The sequence below is a fragment of the Diabrotica virgifera genome, chromosome 9, assembly GCF_917563875.1.
Source record: "Diabrotica virgifera virgifera chromosome 9, PGI_DIABVI_V3a".
In the NCBI taxonomy this organism is placed as follows: domain Eukaryota; kingdom Metazoa; phylum Arthropoda; class Insecta; order Coleoptera; family Chrysomelidae; genus Diabrotica; species Diabrotica virgifera.
Genome location: NC_065451.1, coordinates 135,524,996 through 135,543,677, shown reverse-complemented (window position 1 = coordinate 135,543,677; position 18,682 = coordinate 135,524,996). Strand labels below are relative to the sequence as shown.

At 32.1% G+C, this 18,682-nt stretch overlaps 1 protein-coding gene across 1 annotated transcript; it reads left to right on the top strand.

Annotated features, from left to right (window-relative positions):
* The first annotated feature begins 2,617 nt into the window (after positions 1–2,617).
* Positions 2,618–4,234, top strand: LOC126891411 (uncharacterized). The gene has a single exon (XM_050660583.1). The coding sequence runs from the start codon at positions 2,618–2,620 to the stop codon at positions 4,232–4,234; it is 1,617 nt and encodes a 538-aa protein (XP_050516540.1).
* The last annotated feature ends 14,448 nt before the right edge of the window (positions 4,235–18,682 follow it).

The following is an 18,682-nucleotide window of genomic DNA, read 5'->3' as shown; positions in this document are numbered from 1 at the left end:
CTGTATATATATATATATATATATATATATATATATATATATATATATATATATCAAAATTTTATCTATTACCTACTAAAATACTACATAAAACATTTTTAATGAGATGCACTTATTGGAAAACAAAGCAATTATATTACATATTTTTTTCTAATAAGTGCATTGCAAGAAAATGTTTTAATGAATAATTAAAATAATTGGTGTTTGTGACATTGTTGTTATCTAATGGTCATTAATTACAAATTGTTTTTTTGTTTAAGCATATCTATGCAATTCCACTTATTTTAAAATAATTAGGATCCAATTATTGTGAAATACCTTATTTTATTACTTTGTTGCTATCTATCTCATTGACAAGAAAAATGTTTTAATGAATAATTTTGCATATATATAATTAGAATCCAATTATTGTAAAAATACCTTATTTATTACTTTGTTGCTATCTATCTAATTGTGAAGAAAAATGTTTTAATGAATAATTAAAATAATGGTTATTTGCAACATTGTTGTTATCTAATGACCATGCATACCTACTTACAAATAATTACTATGCACAAACATGATCAAACAATCATTTACGTACTGCTTGCGGTTCATTTAGAATCGGTAGCTTCAGTGTAGCAGAAGTGCCAATGAGTTGTCAGTATTTTTGAAAATAATATAAAACATACCATGTCTTCACAAACTTTGGATATGTTTGTTTTGGATATGGTGAAGAAAGTGGAAAAAGTTGTAATGCTGTTACGAACAATTGAGGAGTTCAACAAGTGGATCAGATTTATCAAAATAAGTATAAATTTAGTTAAGAAAGCAATTCAAAATAAGTCTCACCATATTAAACATCGTAATAGAATTAAAACGGGTTTGGGTCTTTTAAATTATCACAAACACAATTTGAAACATCGAAAATTATTAAAACTACAGTCAAAAAAACAAAAATCTAAAAAAAAAACTAATAATAATTTAATATGGCGTGATTTAGAGTCAAGTTTTAATAAAAGAATCAAAACTGGTGTAATTATTAATTTAAATTTTAAAGATCCTAAAACATTTTTGAAAAAGGCATTTAGAAGTTTTTTTCTAAAAATTAAAGAGGCACTAAAACAAACACTTTTAAAAGTCAATACTGTATTTTTAGCAAATTTTATTAAACCTCATAATTTAGAAACTGATATTAAACATTTTGCAACAAAAAACGAAATAATTGATCACACTACTAATTTAAAAGAGTGGTATGAGGAATACGTCATTAATAGAATATTATCAAAAATTGAAGATTTTCAGGAGAGAGATTCAGGATTTGCATTGTATGAAATTTTGAATTTAAAAGTAAATATAAATCAGTATATACCCATAGCAGTAGGTTGTTCTAGTTACATAGAATTACCTGATTTTATTAAAAATAAAAAATCTTGTATTAATATTAAAAACAATGATAATTACTGTTTCCTTTGGTCTGTTGTGGCATATTTGTTTCCTGTACAACCAAATACAAATTCTAGTAGAATATCCTCATATCCACATTTTTCAAGTGTTCTAAAATATGATAACATTGATTTCCCAATGAGATTAAAAGATATAGGGAAATTTGAACAAATGAATAATATATCCATAAACGTTTTTGGTATTTTTGAACATAACAGCATAGCACCAGTCTGTTTAAGTAAATTTGACTTTAGAAAACGTGTCAATCTACTAATACTTCCTTATACAAATGAAAATATTGAATATGACAATCGAGATAATAATATTAATTTTGAAAATATTTGTATTGATCACTATCAGATTTACCATTATGTCCTTATAAAAAATTTATCAAAATTAGTTTTTACACAATTAAATAATAGTAATACTAAAAAGTGGATATGTGATCGATGTTTAAATTATTTTTCATCTGAACCTCTTCTTCAACAACATTGGGTGGACTGTTTTACAATGAATAATACTAAAATGATAATTCCCAATTGGAATAAGAGAATCTTGAAATTTTCTAATTTTAAGAACAAAATTAAAGTTTCCTTTGTCATTTACGCAGATATAGAATGTGTCCTATTAAAGTATTCCGATCCTACCATTCCAACGGCGAACATGAGAAAAATTCAACATCATGTACCTTATAGTGTAGCTTTTCTACTAAAATGTTCATATGATGATTCATTAACACAATTTAAAATTTATACAGGAGAGGACTGTATATCCTGGTTTGTTAAAGAATTAGGGTTAATCAGTAAAAAACTGGATGATATCTATTCAAACGTTGTTCCAATGACACCTTTGACAAATCTAGAAGAAAATCTATTTTTAAATGCAGAATTGTTATATTTGCACACAACCCTTTTCAGATGATGATATTAAATGCAAAGATCATTGCCACAGGACTGGAACCTATAGGGGTCCTTCACATCAATGTTGCAATTTACAGTTACGTGAAACTTTTATGATACCTATAGTATTTCATAATTTGGGATATGATAGTCACTTCCTAATTAAACATTTAAATACGGACATTGAAGGAAATTTTCAAATATTACCTCTAAATAAAGAAAGATATATTTCCTTTACAAAATTTGTACAAGGTACTAAATGCAGTTTACGATTTATCGATTCCTATAGATTTATGTCTGAAAGTATCGATAAGCTTGCCTCCTATTTGACTACTTCTCAAAACAAAATTTTAAAATCGTTTTTCCCAAATGAAATCCAATTTAATTTGTTGACACGAAAAGGTGTTTTTCCTTATGAGTATTTAGATTCTTGGGAGAAACTTAAAGATGAAAATTTACCTCCTAAAAATGCTTTTTATAGCACTCTTACTAAAACACATATTAGGGATGATGATTACAATCATGCATGCAACATATGGACAGAATTTCATAATAATACGTTAAAAGATTTTTCGGAAATTTATCTAACTACAGACGTATTATTATTAGGTGATATTGTTGAAAATTTTCGGGAAACTTCTTTAAAAACATATGGCTTAGATCCTCTTCACTATTACACAGCTCCAGGATTATCATTTGATGCATGTCTTAAGATTACTGGAGTAGAAATTGAGTTATTAGATGACATAGATAAAGTAATGTTTATCGAACGAGGTCTACGAGGAGGAATTTCACAAGTATCCAATAGATATGGCAAAGCAAATAACAAATATATGAGTAAAGACTATAATGAACAAGATCGTGATTCCTACTTAATATATTGGGATTTTGTAAATTTATATGGTACAATAATGTGTTTTTCTCTACCTTATGGAGGTTTTGAATGGATAGATCCTAATGTGATGTCAGATATTACAACCGTTGATAAAAACTCTGATATCGGATATATATTAGAATGTGACATTATTTATTCAAAAGAACTATTTAATATACACAAAGATTTACCCTTATGTCCTGAACATCTAATACCACCAAAATCAAAATCCAAAGTAACAAAATTATTAACAACTTTATTTGATAAAAAACACTATATAATTCATTACAGAGCTCTTCAACAAGCAGTAACACTAGGTTTAAAACTTGATAAAATTTACAGAGTCTTAAAATTCAATCAGGCACCTTGGGTGAAGAAATATGTTGATCTAAATACAGAACTTAGGAAAAAAAGTAAAAATGAATTTGAATCAAATAATTACAAAATGATGACAAATTCCTTCTTCGGTAAGACCTGTGAAAATGTACGTAAATACAAGGACTGTAAATTACTATCAAAGTGGAAAGGCCGTTATGGTGTTCGAAATTACATTTCAAAACCCAATTTTCATAGTCTATCTATTATTAATGAAAATCTTGTAGTTGTAGAAATGAAACGAACACAAATAACATTTAATAAACCTCTTTTTATAGGTTTTTCTATTTTAGATTTATCTAAAGTTTGGTTGTACGACTTCAATTATAACTATACTAAAAACAAATTTGGAGATAACGCAAAACTCCTTTATTGTGACACTGACTCTTTAATTTATCATATTTTCGACGAAAATGTATATGAGCATATGAGGGCTGATATAAATAAGTTTGACACATCAAATTTTTCAGTAAATAATGCCTATAACATGCCACTATGTAATAAAAAAGTTTTAGGATTAATGAAAGATGAAAATGGTGGTCGAATTATGACTGAGTTTGTAGGTTTACGATCAAAAATGTATGCATTAAAAGTATTAAATGAAAAAGAAGAATATAGTATTAAATCTTATCAAAGCTACCCAAAATCTTATCATTTCTAAAAAACATGAGGTTTACACAATTCAACAAAATAAAGTTGCCTTAAGACCTACTGATGATAAAAGAATAGTCAATTATTTTGAAACTGATACTCTCCCTTGGGGGTGGGAAGAAGAAGAATGAACTCCTCAATTGCCATTTTAGAAGACCTTCATACAAGAATACATCAAGATCCACACTAAAAAACGTAAAATATAAAAAAATTAATACAAAAAGAATCACTTTTAATTTTATATTTTTTTCTTGTTTTAGTTCATGCGAAGGCGCTACTACCCCCTCCAGTTCTCTCTCTCTTTAAAAGATATATACAGCTACAAGAGATTTTCAATTTCACTGTGTATTGAAGAGCCACAACAATGAAGATGTATTTTTTTTATTTATTATTTGCTATCGTTCTTGTTACACAAATTATTGGAGTTCCAGCATCCAAAACTGTGTTTGTTAATACTGAATACCAAATTGACGATGGTGACTTTATAGTTGCAGAAGTATATCACAATGAAATAATTTTAAATGAATATTTAGCGTTCCGTTCTGAAAATCCAGTACCAATGTATTCCTCAGTTACCTGTAAAGATGAGAAAGTAGGAAACTATTCCTGTGGTTTTACAATAGGATCAAATGACCATTATTATCCTATTGTTCCATTCAAAAGCCCAATCTTATGTGGACACTATAAACTTACACAATTTCAAAATAGACCTATCAGCTACAGAGATTATTTTTGGAAGAACGCCGAAAGCTTTTACAAACAAGCTGCTGCTCTGAAGATATCGAATCTATATAAATATACTACATTGAATGACATTTGTTTTGTATACCTATGAATTTAATAAAAAGAATAAAAAAAAATTTCTTTTATTTCTTTCTTAGTCATACTTCTTACCTAAAACCAATCTCAGATAAAAAAAAACAATAGTATGAAATTTTTATTTTATTTTAAAATCACGAATCTATATAAATATACTACATTTGAATGACATTTGTTTTGTATACCTATGAATTTAATAAAAGAATAACAAAATATGTCTTTTATTTCTTTCTTAGTCATACTTCTTACCTAAAACCAATCTCAGATAAAAACAATAGTATGAAATTTTTATTTTATTTTAAAATCACATACACACACACAAAAGTAACATTTTTTGTTCTTTACTATTCTTAATCGACTTCATCTTCCTCCTCTTCTTCCTCTTCACTAAAAAACCCTTCATCTGGCATTAGAGCATTACAATATTGACCATATCCTAAATCAGTTATGTCCCCACATAATGTATTCAGATTAATATCATTGCTCAGGAACGCAGCACAAACACCTACCGCTTCATCATAATCACATGCTAGATACAACTTTGAACGATCTGACGTTACCTTATACTCATGCCATGCTTCTCTTGATAGGCTCCAAAAAACGTTATACAACTCTGACACTCTATCTCGCACTTCATAATTCTCTACCATTTTTTTGTTGTTACTGCTAACACACAATTCACACATTTCTGCTAATAAACCAAATCCCCCACCACGAGCCTCACCGAGCCTCACCGAACCTCGACGATATGTCCTAGAGAGAAAAAGCATTGAAAAGTCCTAGGAATTCTGGGCCCGATATTTTACATTGAAAAGTACTAGGAATTCTGGGTCCAAAAATTAACATGGAAAAGTCCTAGGAATTCTGGGCCCGATATTTTGGGCCCAGAACCACTATAGCTATACTACTACAGGAAGTGTTACCTTAAATTTACTCAACCCTGACCAAAACAATGCAATAAGTAACATAACGCTAAAGTGGATTTACATCCCAATACTAAATGAAAGTACATACTTATGAAGTGCATTCTGTACGTCCTTACAACACAAAAGTCACATCTAATTTTGATCCGACTCAACGGATGACTCGGAGGAATCAGAGGACGACTCTGACTCTGACTCTACTCTACTTGTATCAGCCTTTAAATCTTTAATATGCCAACGACCTAAATTTTTACCATCCCTCGATTTCAATTCATAAATAACTGGAGACACTACCTTACTAACCACACAAGGAATATACTTCTTATTCAGCTTCGCTGCAACAAAATCCACCTTACTAGACTGCGTAAAATTCCGTTTCCAAACAGCATCACCCACATGAAACTGTACATTTCGTTTTCGCAAATTATACCTCTGACTCGATCTGACATACGAATTATGAATTCGCTTCCTAACATCACTAAATATTTTCGGCATCACTTGAACATCTTCAAGACGGTGAAGTTTATCCTCAATCTCAAATAAATTATCAGCATTCTCACTAATTTTCCCAAAATAACCACCATCTATTGGCACATGACGAGCAAAAGTCAAATAAGCAGGAGTCTGCTCAGTAACCTCATGTTTGGACAACCGAATAGCTTGGGCAATCTGATAAATATTCTTGTCCCAATCACGATGATTGTCGTGACAATAAGATCGAATAGCAGTTACAATTGATTTGTTTACACGCTCTGTATGGTTAATTTGAGGATGAAAATTTGCGTTATAGAATATCTTTTGGACTGAATACCTCGACATCAAATCCTTAAAATTTTGAGAGATAAACTGCCTTCCATTGTCACACGACATAATTTGCGGAACGCCAAAAATCAAGAACACATCGTTCTCCAAGAAACGAACTATACGAGCCGCTGTAGCTTTAGGCATAGGATGAACCAACGTAAACTTAGTGAACCAATCCACAACAACTAATAATGAAGTATTTCCATTCTTCGAACGAGGGTAAGGACCTAATAAATCACAAGACAACATTTGAAATGGAAAATTAATATTCCTATAGGACCCTAACAAACCTGCCTGTGGAAGATTGTCAACTTTACAAGCTGCACAGACCTCACATTTCCTAACATAATTATAAATGGTTCATCGCATATTCGGCCAATAATATAACTCCAGTACTCTACCTAAAGTTTTGTACACTCCAAAATGTGCAGCTGTGGGATCATCGTGGAATTTTGAAATTATTTCTCTACGGTTCAAGAAAGGAACGACAATTTTCCAATTCGAAGCATTAGACAAAGGTTCGAAACGGTTAAAAATATGCTTGTATAATACACCATTTTCTACCTTAAATGTAGGATACTTCTCAGGATCACTTGACACTCGAGTAACCATTCGTTTATACCACGAGTCTGGTTTCAATAACGATAAATCCAGAACATTGACATCATGAATACGAGAAAGACAATCAGCTACCACGTTACTTGAACCCTTACGATGATTTATAGTAAAATCATACTGCGCTAAACGAACAATCCAACGAGCTAATCTTGGTGACGGATTTTTCATGTTATGCAGCCACACTAACGATGAATGATCAGTAAAGACAGTGAAATGTCGACCTTCCAAAAAATAACGAAAATGTTCCACCCCATGTAACACAGCCATTAACTCTTTCTCCGTACTAGTATAATTTCGTTGACACTTATTGAATTTCTTGCTAGTATACGCAATTGGATGCTCCAACCCATCTTCAAGTTGAAAAATAACACAACCAACACCAAAATCACTAGCATCACACATCAAAAAGAACGGTTTCTGAAAATCAGGGCTACTTAAAACAGGCGCGGTGGTGAGCGACGACTTGATGCGAGTAAAAGCTTCCTCAGCTTCTGATGTCCATTCAATAGATTGTCCCTTTTTCCGATCTTTCAACAAATTCGTAATTGGGGTAGCCAAAGAAGAATAATCTGCAATAAACCGACGATAATACCCAATCATACCAATTAATCTACGAACCTGAGTAGTAGTTCTAGGGGTAGGAAAATCACAAATAACTGAAACCTTTTCTGGATCGGTACGAAGCCCCTTATCATCTACGATGTAACCTAAATACTTCAACGAAGGTCGACAAAAATTGCACTTCTTATAATTAACAGTAAGGTTGGCAGCCTTCAACCGTTCTCTAACCTGACTCAAAATTTCTAAATGTTTTTCAAATGTAGGAGTAACAACAATAATATCGTCTAAATACCAAAACACATACTGATCAAACGCAGGACCCAAAACTAAATCCATCAATCTACACATTGTCTGTGGTGCAGACACTAAACCAAATGGCATAACATTGAAGTGAAATAATCCCTTCTGATGCACAGCAAATGCAGTTTTGCATTTAGATCCTTCATCCAACGGAATTTGATAGAATGCCTGTTTAAGGTCAATTGAAGAAATATATTTTGTGTCTCGAAGTTTACTTAATATGGTATCAATTAATGGTAAGGGAAAAGAATCCTTATTAACTGTTAAAGAATTTAATTTACGACCATCAAAGCAAATTCGATATGTATCGTCAGATTTCTTAACTAACCATATTGGTGAAGAATAACTAGAATGACTTTCCTCAATTATCCCCAACTTAAGCATGTTATCAACTTCTTTATACAAATGATCCTGCATAGCCACTGACAATGGATATTGACGTTGCTTAAAAGGTGGTGAATCACCAGTATCTATAGTGTGCTTCAACAAATGTGTTCGACCAAGACGATCTTCAGGTCCAATCTCTTTGAACTGATCCAAGACTAACTCTAACTGACTTTTCTGCAAATCCGACAACCGTGAAAAATCCGTAATTGTATTCACAACCATAAGCGAGAGAGACGACACATCAAAAGAATTTAGGGAGAAATCTAACTGAACCTTAAATAAGCGCAAAAAATCCATTCCCAAAATAATAGGACATGTGACAGTTGGAATAACAAAGAATTTAATAACCTTGCTAATTCCTGAAACTAATACTGGAATATCAATACAACCATTAACATTCTGAACCTGGCCATCAGCGGTGGTAACTGCAACACCTTCCAGACAAGAAAACTGTAAAACATCCGCGTCCATCAACTTTTTATACCCAAAACCTAAAACTGAGATGTTCGAACCACTATCAATTAAAGCAGAAACTTCCTTATTTAGTACACTCACAGTGATATAAGGACGATTATCATGCTCCTTCTTAAACAACAGAGTACTCATAGACAAAGGTAACGAAACATCTGCACAACAAAATTTTTTCACAACTTGAAGCCAAGAACACCACTCATCCTTGGACGTCTTACTAAACCTAACAGATGATGAACGACGAGTTGACAAGTGTTTTATTTGTCTTTTGATGGAGACGTTTTTGTATGGGACCCCTTTTTGCGAGATTTGTCGGTGCTTTGAGAAGGACCGTTTGACGATGGGTTGTTTGTAGCTAGAGGGACGTCGTGAGCCTGCACATCGCCCCTGCCATACTCGTTTTTTGAACAAACCTTACACCTAGGCTTAATAACTCCAGGAAGTCCGCAACCATAACAAAACATTTTTAAGGGGAGTGTACATTGAACAAAAAAATGACCTCCTCCACAATTCCAACAGCCTGGCTTCCTGTTATTGGACGTAACAGCATTTATTTGTTGACGGATAGGACGGAAAGTCCGGGTATCTGAAGATCGAGCACTAACGTTGGACTCCATATCATTCCTAGGACGATACGAACTACTAGAAGCTTCTGTTAAATCAAACGATTCTTCTAATCGTCGACACTTAACCTTTAATTCTGCTACTGAAAAGATATCTACTAAAGCTAACGACTGCATGAATTTTGGCAAAAGATTACGACGAATATACTTCACCATCGTTGCCTCATCTAACTTTGTCTCCAACCGGTCAAATAAACGTTGCATCGAATTAACAAAAAGAGACACAGGTTCCCTACTTTCTTGTTTCCTTGCACGAATTTCATCTAACAAGTCCTCTTGATAGTTATATGGTAAAAACTCAAGCTTTAACTGCTTCACCAGATCACTCCAATCAACAAAAGAAGACCTATTATTAAGATACCAGGTAAAAGCAACTCCAACAAATAAATCCCCTGCAGATGCTAATAGCTCAGCTTCGGAAATACCTCGAGATAATCTCAAACATTCTAATTTCTCTAAGAAATTTACAACAGAATTTTCCTCAGACCCACCATCAAAAGTCAGACCTAGTTTGTGTATCGAATAAGGTTTCGAATAGGTAAACCGATTAGTAGCAAAAGAGACAGGTGTTGACTGTGCAGGGGGATTAGGATGTACCTTAAGTTCCAAATCTCCTTCTAAACCTAAGACTTGACACAAAAATGCTTTCCTTTCAGCCTCCTTCTCATCTTCATTACTCGTACAATTTTGAATCCGACCTGTAACATGACTCAACCTAGACAATAGCCTACCATACTCTGGATCTCTAACACCTCCACAAAATTTAACTACCTTACCTACTAAATCCTCAACTGTAGCTACAATACCTGCGTTCTCTAAAGCATAATCACACACTGTAGGATCTAAAACACTCCGATTAGAAGCCTCCTGACTTAAAGCACCACGTAAAACTGATCTCTTTAACTCTACTGTGTCAGGAACCAATACTCCTCTACTTCTCAACTCATACTCCAACTCTCCAGTCAACAAATGCTCTACCTTAAACCTAGTCGCCATATTTACTCAAAATTTTTACACAAAAACCCAAAAAAATGTACTACAAACCAATAAACTCAAAAAAAAAATAGGTAACACAGGTAAAGGTTCTAAAATAAATTTACAATGCATCTTACCCTTAAATTTTCCTTAATAACAGATGTTCTGTCCACTTTGGTATGGTAACAGCTAATTCCAGCTTGAAATATTGACTAAAAAATCTACTTCATCCAATTTTCGATTCTCTACTCAAAGGTCCAGTATTACATATGCATAGGTATGGATTACAAATGGTTTCTAATGGTTTCCCAAACTAAAACACATAAAACAGTAGGTATTAGAATCTAAATACAAATTGTATGTCAAAAATTAAGTACAACACTACGTATAATGGTCAACAAATCTAACAAAATTTATAAATCTATGAAGGCAGTTGTTTTACATGAACAGAAATTAGATAATTTAAATCAAAATCTCAAAAATTCAAATCTGGCCCCGCGTTGGGCGCCACTGTTACAGAATAAAAAATTCCTGTGAAGGCACAAGAAAATTTACTACTCAAAAGTGCAAAAAAATTAAAGCTCCGGCTTTGAAACTAAAATTTCACTGAGACCTCTTCAATCTTCAAGGGGAGTATTCTCCTAAGGAAATTGCTTCTTTCTTAGGAGGTTCGAAAATGAGTCATCCACCAATAAATACTCTATAGGGCGCCAGGTATTCACTTACTTATTACAATAACTGTACCCTGGGAATACCATCAAGGTACCTACTAAAAAAACTAAATAGCAAAACCCAAACAAAAAAGAAAGAGTATTTACGGTGTATGGATCACCATCGAACAAGATACGTCCTGGGGTGTATTAAATAAAACATAAAATAAAACAAAATAAAACATAAAATAAAACAACGTACCTTCATAAACAAATCTAAGAATATATTTATTGAAAGAAAATAAACTCTATTTTATTTTATATAAATTCCTGAAGGATCAATCAAAAGTTACAAAGAAAACTTATCAAATAATTTAATTCAAAAATTTACAAATCTTTCTATACTAACGAACTTAATTACAAGGTTGTTCGTTATAAATGTATCTTGGACCTTTGAATCGCTTGTTAATGACCAGGAAAAAAATTATCGGATAATTTCTCGCCTGGTCACCCGATACAAAAAATTACCTTAATAAGAAAAATGTACCACTATGCTTAACGCATCTAGGGCCCAGAACAGCTATAAATTTTTAAAATAATTTGTAGTCGAATTCAAGTTAAATTCCCAAATAGAATAGTTCTTAAGATTAAAACACTATGTACTTAACTTTGACATTGCCATACTCCAAACAAAAAAATGTGAACTCGTCCAACCATAAAATACGTGCTCACTCCGGAACTAGACCATGAAGTCCATATTCATCCTACTAACCCAAATCCTACGGAACGTGCTCCTCTATATCGGGACACCGGGAATAAACCAAACCAAAAATCTGACATCCTATGAAAAGCTCCAGAAATCCTTAATAATAAGGGTTTATCTTAGACTACTTTGATCAGTAACATCCAGAGGATTAGGCAATTTAAGCTTTAATTCAGCCTCAAAAGACAGGCCACACGCCCTAACCTGATTGGCGATTTCTCTAAAAGAAAACGAAAGAGAAAAAATTACCTTAATGAAGGAAAAACGAAGCTGGAAGTAAGTACTTACAATCGCCTTTGAGCAGCTAACACATACTGAACAACTAAAGCTCAAAATAAAATTGTTTAAAATAATTTATTTCGATCTATTTACGGAACCAGTTAATCGACGAAAATCGGCCGTGCCTACTATGCCGACAACGGGTAAATAAAATTTGAAAATGTGACAAATATTTTGAGAAGTTTGAAATTAAACTTAAACACAAATTATACATGTTACATTAATGTTTACATTAATTGTAACACAGATATTATTATATAAATCATAAGTTATTATTATCTAAATTACGCACATTTGTATACAGTTTTGTTAATTTTACGGTAAAAAACTCAGTCAAACTGAAAAATTGTTTTGTCTGATGAAAATCGGTCCGGGTTAGCCGGACTTCCGGGTTATTGGAGGCCGACTTATCGGGGTTCCACTGTACATATTAGAAATTAAAGGGAGAGTGCCTGGAGTGGTTGGCTGTATACCATAGTTATAAAACTTATATAGAAGTAAAAACTTCGATTTGTATAATGATATAAAGTTTATTAAAACTTTAAAGTCATCCATTTATTTCAACTATAGTTCATTTGCTTTCAAGATTAGTAACGATGCCAGTTTCAGACACCTGATTCGTGGGTTTTCATGTCAGTTTCATGTTCGTTTAATAACAAGTGTGATGACACGAAAAACCCACGAATCTGGCCTCGTTACTCATCTTGAAAGCGAATGAACTATAGTGGGCTGGTTTGACTTACTACACAGAATATCGATGAGGATAATCTGACTAGATCAAAAATGTTCTTATGTTGTTTTTTTATACAATTTGGATGACTTTTAAAAAAAAATTATACCATTATAATACAAGTTTTTACTTCTATGTAACTAATACATATTAACTTATACCTTACCTCTTTTTGGAGTAACCAACTTCTCCGAAATGGGTTGCTGCAAATCTTTGGGGCAATATGTCTCCCAACTTCCCCTAAAACCTGTAGAGGTCGATGGTAAGTTTTTTTCCTCCTATTCAAAAACCTCACCTTGTACTGCATAATCAAAATCCTCTGCAACTTCCTCCTTTTCTTCATCTTCTACAACTAGAACAATGTTTTCTTGAGGTATGTTCTTGGCTAAAAAAAAAATGCATAAATTATAACTAAAATATTAATACAATATATTCTGATGTGCTATGTACTTAGAGTATAAGCTATAAAAAAGGACTTTTTGCATTTTTCTATATTTTGAATTTTATAATTAATAAGGTATTATCAAAATAGAAAGTAAAATAGTTAATTACTAGAATAGAATAGAAATATGCTTTATTGTCACTGAAAATACAAATTTTATGGACAAAGCTTAATTAATGTCAGAAAAAATAAATAAATAATATCTAACAATAACAATAACAAATACAATTTTCTGAAATTTGATAAATCGTCAATATAAAAAAAATATACAAAAATACAAAATATAAGTTAATAAAGTAAAGAAAAAAAAACAAAATCGATATATTTGCAACAATTTATAGAAATTGCAAAGTGAATATATACTCTACAGTTATGAAATATATTTCATCACCATTTTGATATTTTGGTGGGAAACTATCGATAGGACTTTTCAATGCTTCTCATTTTTGTTTTGAGCTTTTTCGTCATATGCCCTATAATCCGTGTATAATATTAACATACGACATATGACAGCAGCTCCAAACAAACGAGAAGCATTAGACTGTAAACTATAGGTTTATATTGATAATTTCCAACTCTACTAGTTTCATTTCTTTTTATTTCATGTGTTATTTAATATTACTTTATTAAATAATATTTAATAAATTTAGGCCCGGTCTTTTCACCTCCCAATAACTATTTATTAGGAAGTTTATCCAGCAGATTACATGTAAATCTGTCAAATAAACCTCCGAATTACTTTTATTCCGAAGTGAAAAGACCGGGCCTTAATGTTTAATTAACTTTATTAAATGGATACATACCTCTGTTTTTGTCGCTATCATAAGAGGGCACCGTCCCATGCAATGTTTCCACTCCAATTAATTCTGATACGGCCATTTCAATTTCAGACAATGGCTTGTCTGTGTAGGGGCCACCTCCAGTCATCTTCAATTGGAATTTATTCTCTGTAATACGTTTTTTAGTTTTCTTTTTTAAGTTCAAATACTTCTCCTTTAATGTCTATGCTGCGGTAACCACTTGCCCCACATGTAGCATTGATTTCTCTTTCAATGCGGACCCATGCACCATTTGTTTTTTGGCGCCGTGTGAAAGCGTTAGTTTCCTTGTTTTCGATGGTTTTTCGATATTTCATGCAGAGTGATATTAAAACCTGCTCCTCCTCTGGCGTAAAGTTTGCCGACCTTTTCAAAGGGTTTGTAGGTTCCATTTTATTGATCAATGTATTCACTTTGCAGAAAAACACTACAACGTGCACTAGCAAATAGAGAAAGCAGAATCACAATCCAGAATGGTAAGGGTAAATCACAAAATGGAGTTTCAAAATTTTAAAAATAACGGAATAACTAATGTCAAAACTGGTCAATGTACATAATATATGCTGATAATTTTCCATAAAAATGTTATTTCTGGTGATCATTTTCCATAATTTCATACCAACATAAGAAAAATAAAACAAAGCTTACGGTCAACTAATCATAACTGAATCTGTGGTTGTGAAACACCATCTGTCAGTTAGACCAAGGGTAGAGGTTAGTTGACCGCTAGGGTTAACCACAGATTGTGAAACCGGCAGTAAGGGTGCTCTACAGCTTGCAAGTTGCCTAAAGGCATGCGTAGTATGTCGTCAGTTGATTATTGCATGCAACTTCTTGCAATTGCGCGATAATCGGTTTGGTGCCATTTTCTCTGCAAGTTTTCATGCAAGTCTAGGGGAATTTGATTTTTCTCTCGAAAATATATTTCTTTGTAATTGCTTGTTCAATTTTTCCCAAGAGTTTATTAAATGTACTTTTATTCATTCGTACAAAATTTGAGTATTTTTCATCATCTACTTGGATAAATTCTTCTGTTAGAGATATATTACCCCTCTTCTTGTTCAACCAAGCTCTTACCCACTATCTCCGATCTCGGCGTTCTGAATTATTAACTATAAGGCTGGCTGCACCAATAATTATACTTAAGGTTGCTGCTATCGCTACCTTTTTCGTTTTATTTTTGGCTATTTTACCCACTATCTCCGATCTGTGGCTTCTACGTGGAGAAGCCGCAGTAGGAAAAATACTACTTTCCAGTAGTATTGGTGGAGGAAAGTGGACGGATGTAGAGACATAGACAAACTAAATAGAATTGGCTAGCAAGAGATGCAAGAGAACAACTTGACACTCAAGGATGGATACGGCTCGTTTGCATGCCTGTCGAAGAACAGTAGCTCTAAGTAGATAGTAATGATGACTAAAAGGTGAAATAATTAAAATAAGAATTATGTACTGAAAATGAATGAAGATGAATAATTGCTAAAGACGAATAAAATAAATAAAACTAACAAATCATGGGCGCCATGAAAATGATCCTCGATCACTCTTCCAGGTATCTTACACTGCTGTCAAATATTAAATATATGAGTAAATGTAAATATAAAGGAATAATAAGAAATGATATGCAAAATAAATAAACATTTATTAAAGATAACTACTAGATCTTTGACAATCTCCGAGTTAAACAATGAGTAATGTGACGCTAACATGACAAAAGTTATATCTATCTAAGATTACAACAATAATGTTACCTGTTACAAAATTATAGGTATAAGTACCTCTTACTTACATATAGGGTACAACTCACATGTGATTTCTACCAAATGGTTATAGTACGCTTGCTACGTACAACTAAAGTAAAACCGACAAATATTAAAAGTAATATAAATAAATAGGCACAAGCCTGACGACGAGAAAATACAATGATGAATTAAGCAAATGAATTAATAAAAGTTATAAAAATGAAGCTAAGATAAATACCGACGATGACCTAAATTAACCGAACAAATGGAATAAAGCGAATAACAATAAAATATTTGGGAAACAAGCAAGTAATATTACAAAATAAATATCAAACCAATAATAAAATACAAAACCTAATTTTCTAGGCTTATTACTTTGTGCACACAAGTAACTTACCATATATACAATATTTTGGGAACATAATACATTAATATACAAATATCTGAAAAGGTAATTAATAAAAATAGTGCATCAAATAAATATCTGAAATGTAAAACCAATAGTTACTCAATGCACAACACTAAATGTTCGCAAACAAACCCATGCATCGAACAACTTCCAGATAAGGTTCGATGCTGCAATCCGTAGAATGAACACACGGAGAGTGCTAACCTGTCCTATCCGTAGGTGCAGGTGGAAAGATGACAGAAAATGGGACTGAAACGTCCCAAAGTGTGTTTTCCAAATTGACATATTCCCAGTGATGACTTGACTGTGGCTGTAGTGGTTTCCCTAGGTGGTCAAAGGGGCTACGACTTCACATTCTGGTTTCTCCAAAATGGCTAAAAAACATTCCCAGTTTTATTTCCCATATAAACATGAGTAAAGAGAAGAAATAATTGAGGAAACTTTTTTTTGTGACTTATTTTGATTACTTAGTTTGGATAGGTTCATATTACCGGATGAGGGTGTATATGTAGACCTAATTTATTTATTTTGTTAAGTATTAGTTACCATTAGATCCAATAATTTAGTTTATTTAGTATTAGTAAGAATTGGTCCATAAATTTGCCTGATCGTTATTCTTTGGATATGCTCTTATATAAATCTGTTGTCCATTGATAGTCCGATTCTGGACAAGTGTCCGATTCTTCATTTATTTTGTGTATTTGGTTGGATAGGTTCGTATTATGAAACCTCTATACTCTGGGTATAGAGATTTTTGAAGAAAAAGAACTGACGAAATATGGGAAAAATATGAGAGAAGAATTTTAAGACAGAAATGAAGAGTGGCGTAGCTCAAAAGAAAAAAAAATCAAAAGGGCAGAGAGACACTAAATCTCAAGTGAGTATTCGGGCTAGCTTCAATATATTGAATATTGGCTTAAGAGATATAAAATGATAGATGGGATAATGAAATGGACGTAATACGAAAGAAAATGAGACCCGTCAATACAAAAAGGGAAGGAAAGTAGATAATGCTAGATATAAAATGATATGGAGGTACAACAAGGAAAGAAGAAGAGAAAGGGCGCCAACTCGACCGAAGTGGGAAAAGTTCGAGATTTTTTGAAATAACAAATGACAGGAAATAAATGACAATTGATACAAGCACCTGAAAAACAAAATACTCAATACTAACTTTGTCTTGCTATATTATATACTGTTGATAGAGAACTGAATAAAAATCAACCTTTACTAATATATTTATAATAAATAATTTTTAACAGTGTAGATATAAAAAATAATAATTTAGATAAATATACATATAAATAAATAATTTAACAATCGTGGTGATGGTGTATAGTTCCAACAAGTCCTTATAGTCTCCTACACATATATTTTTAAAATTTAACCACTTTTACCAAACGGTAGGTATATAAAAATAACACTAAAAATGAGTATGGGTTAGACTCTTAATTTAAATGACACAATATCTATATATACTTTAACAACCTTCTATCATCTCTTTCTTTTCCTTTAAATCCACTATATAAATTTTTAATACCCCTTTTACCCTATTTACTTAAAAAACTGATTAATTAATTTATTATTGATCATTACCTAGTTAATATATCTTTGAAATCCTAATATTCTGAAATAAAACAAAAACAAACCCTCCTATTTATAAAAAAAACCTATGGAAAATATACTGGGTTTATATGCATATAAAAACAGTAGTTGTAAATAAGAATAATAAATAGGTATGAAATTAACAAAAAAAAATAGGCTTATCTTTTAAACAGATGATTATCCCTATAAGTCGTCCACTAGGTGTTTTATTCCTCCGGGTACGATAACATCCAACGCAGATGGGAAGCTGTCCAAAAAGAAGTGAAGCTGCTGCTCTATTGAAGGTGGTGAAATTAGGTAATGATGTTATTTCCAAATGTTACTTCCAAATGTATGTCCAAATTTACAACCCCTGTGCTGGGTGTGACCCACAAAATAAATACTTTAGGGGAACGGCTATCTACAAGATAAAAACATTTTTTTTATAGAAACTGGATATACTCTGGACAGTGCACAAAATATTGTACCGAACAAAGCATTACTGTTCGGCTTTTATTTAAAATCAATTACAGGAAAAAAAATAAATAAACATGTTGGTT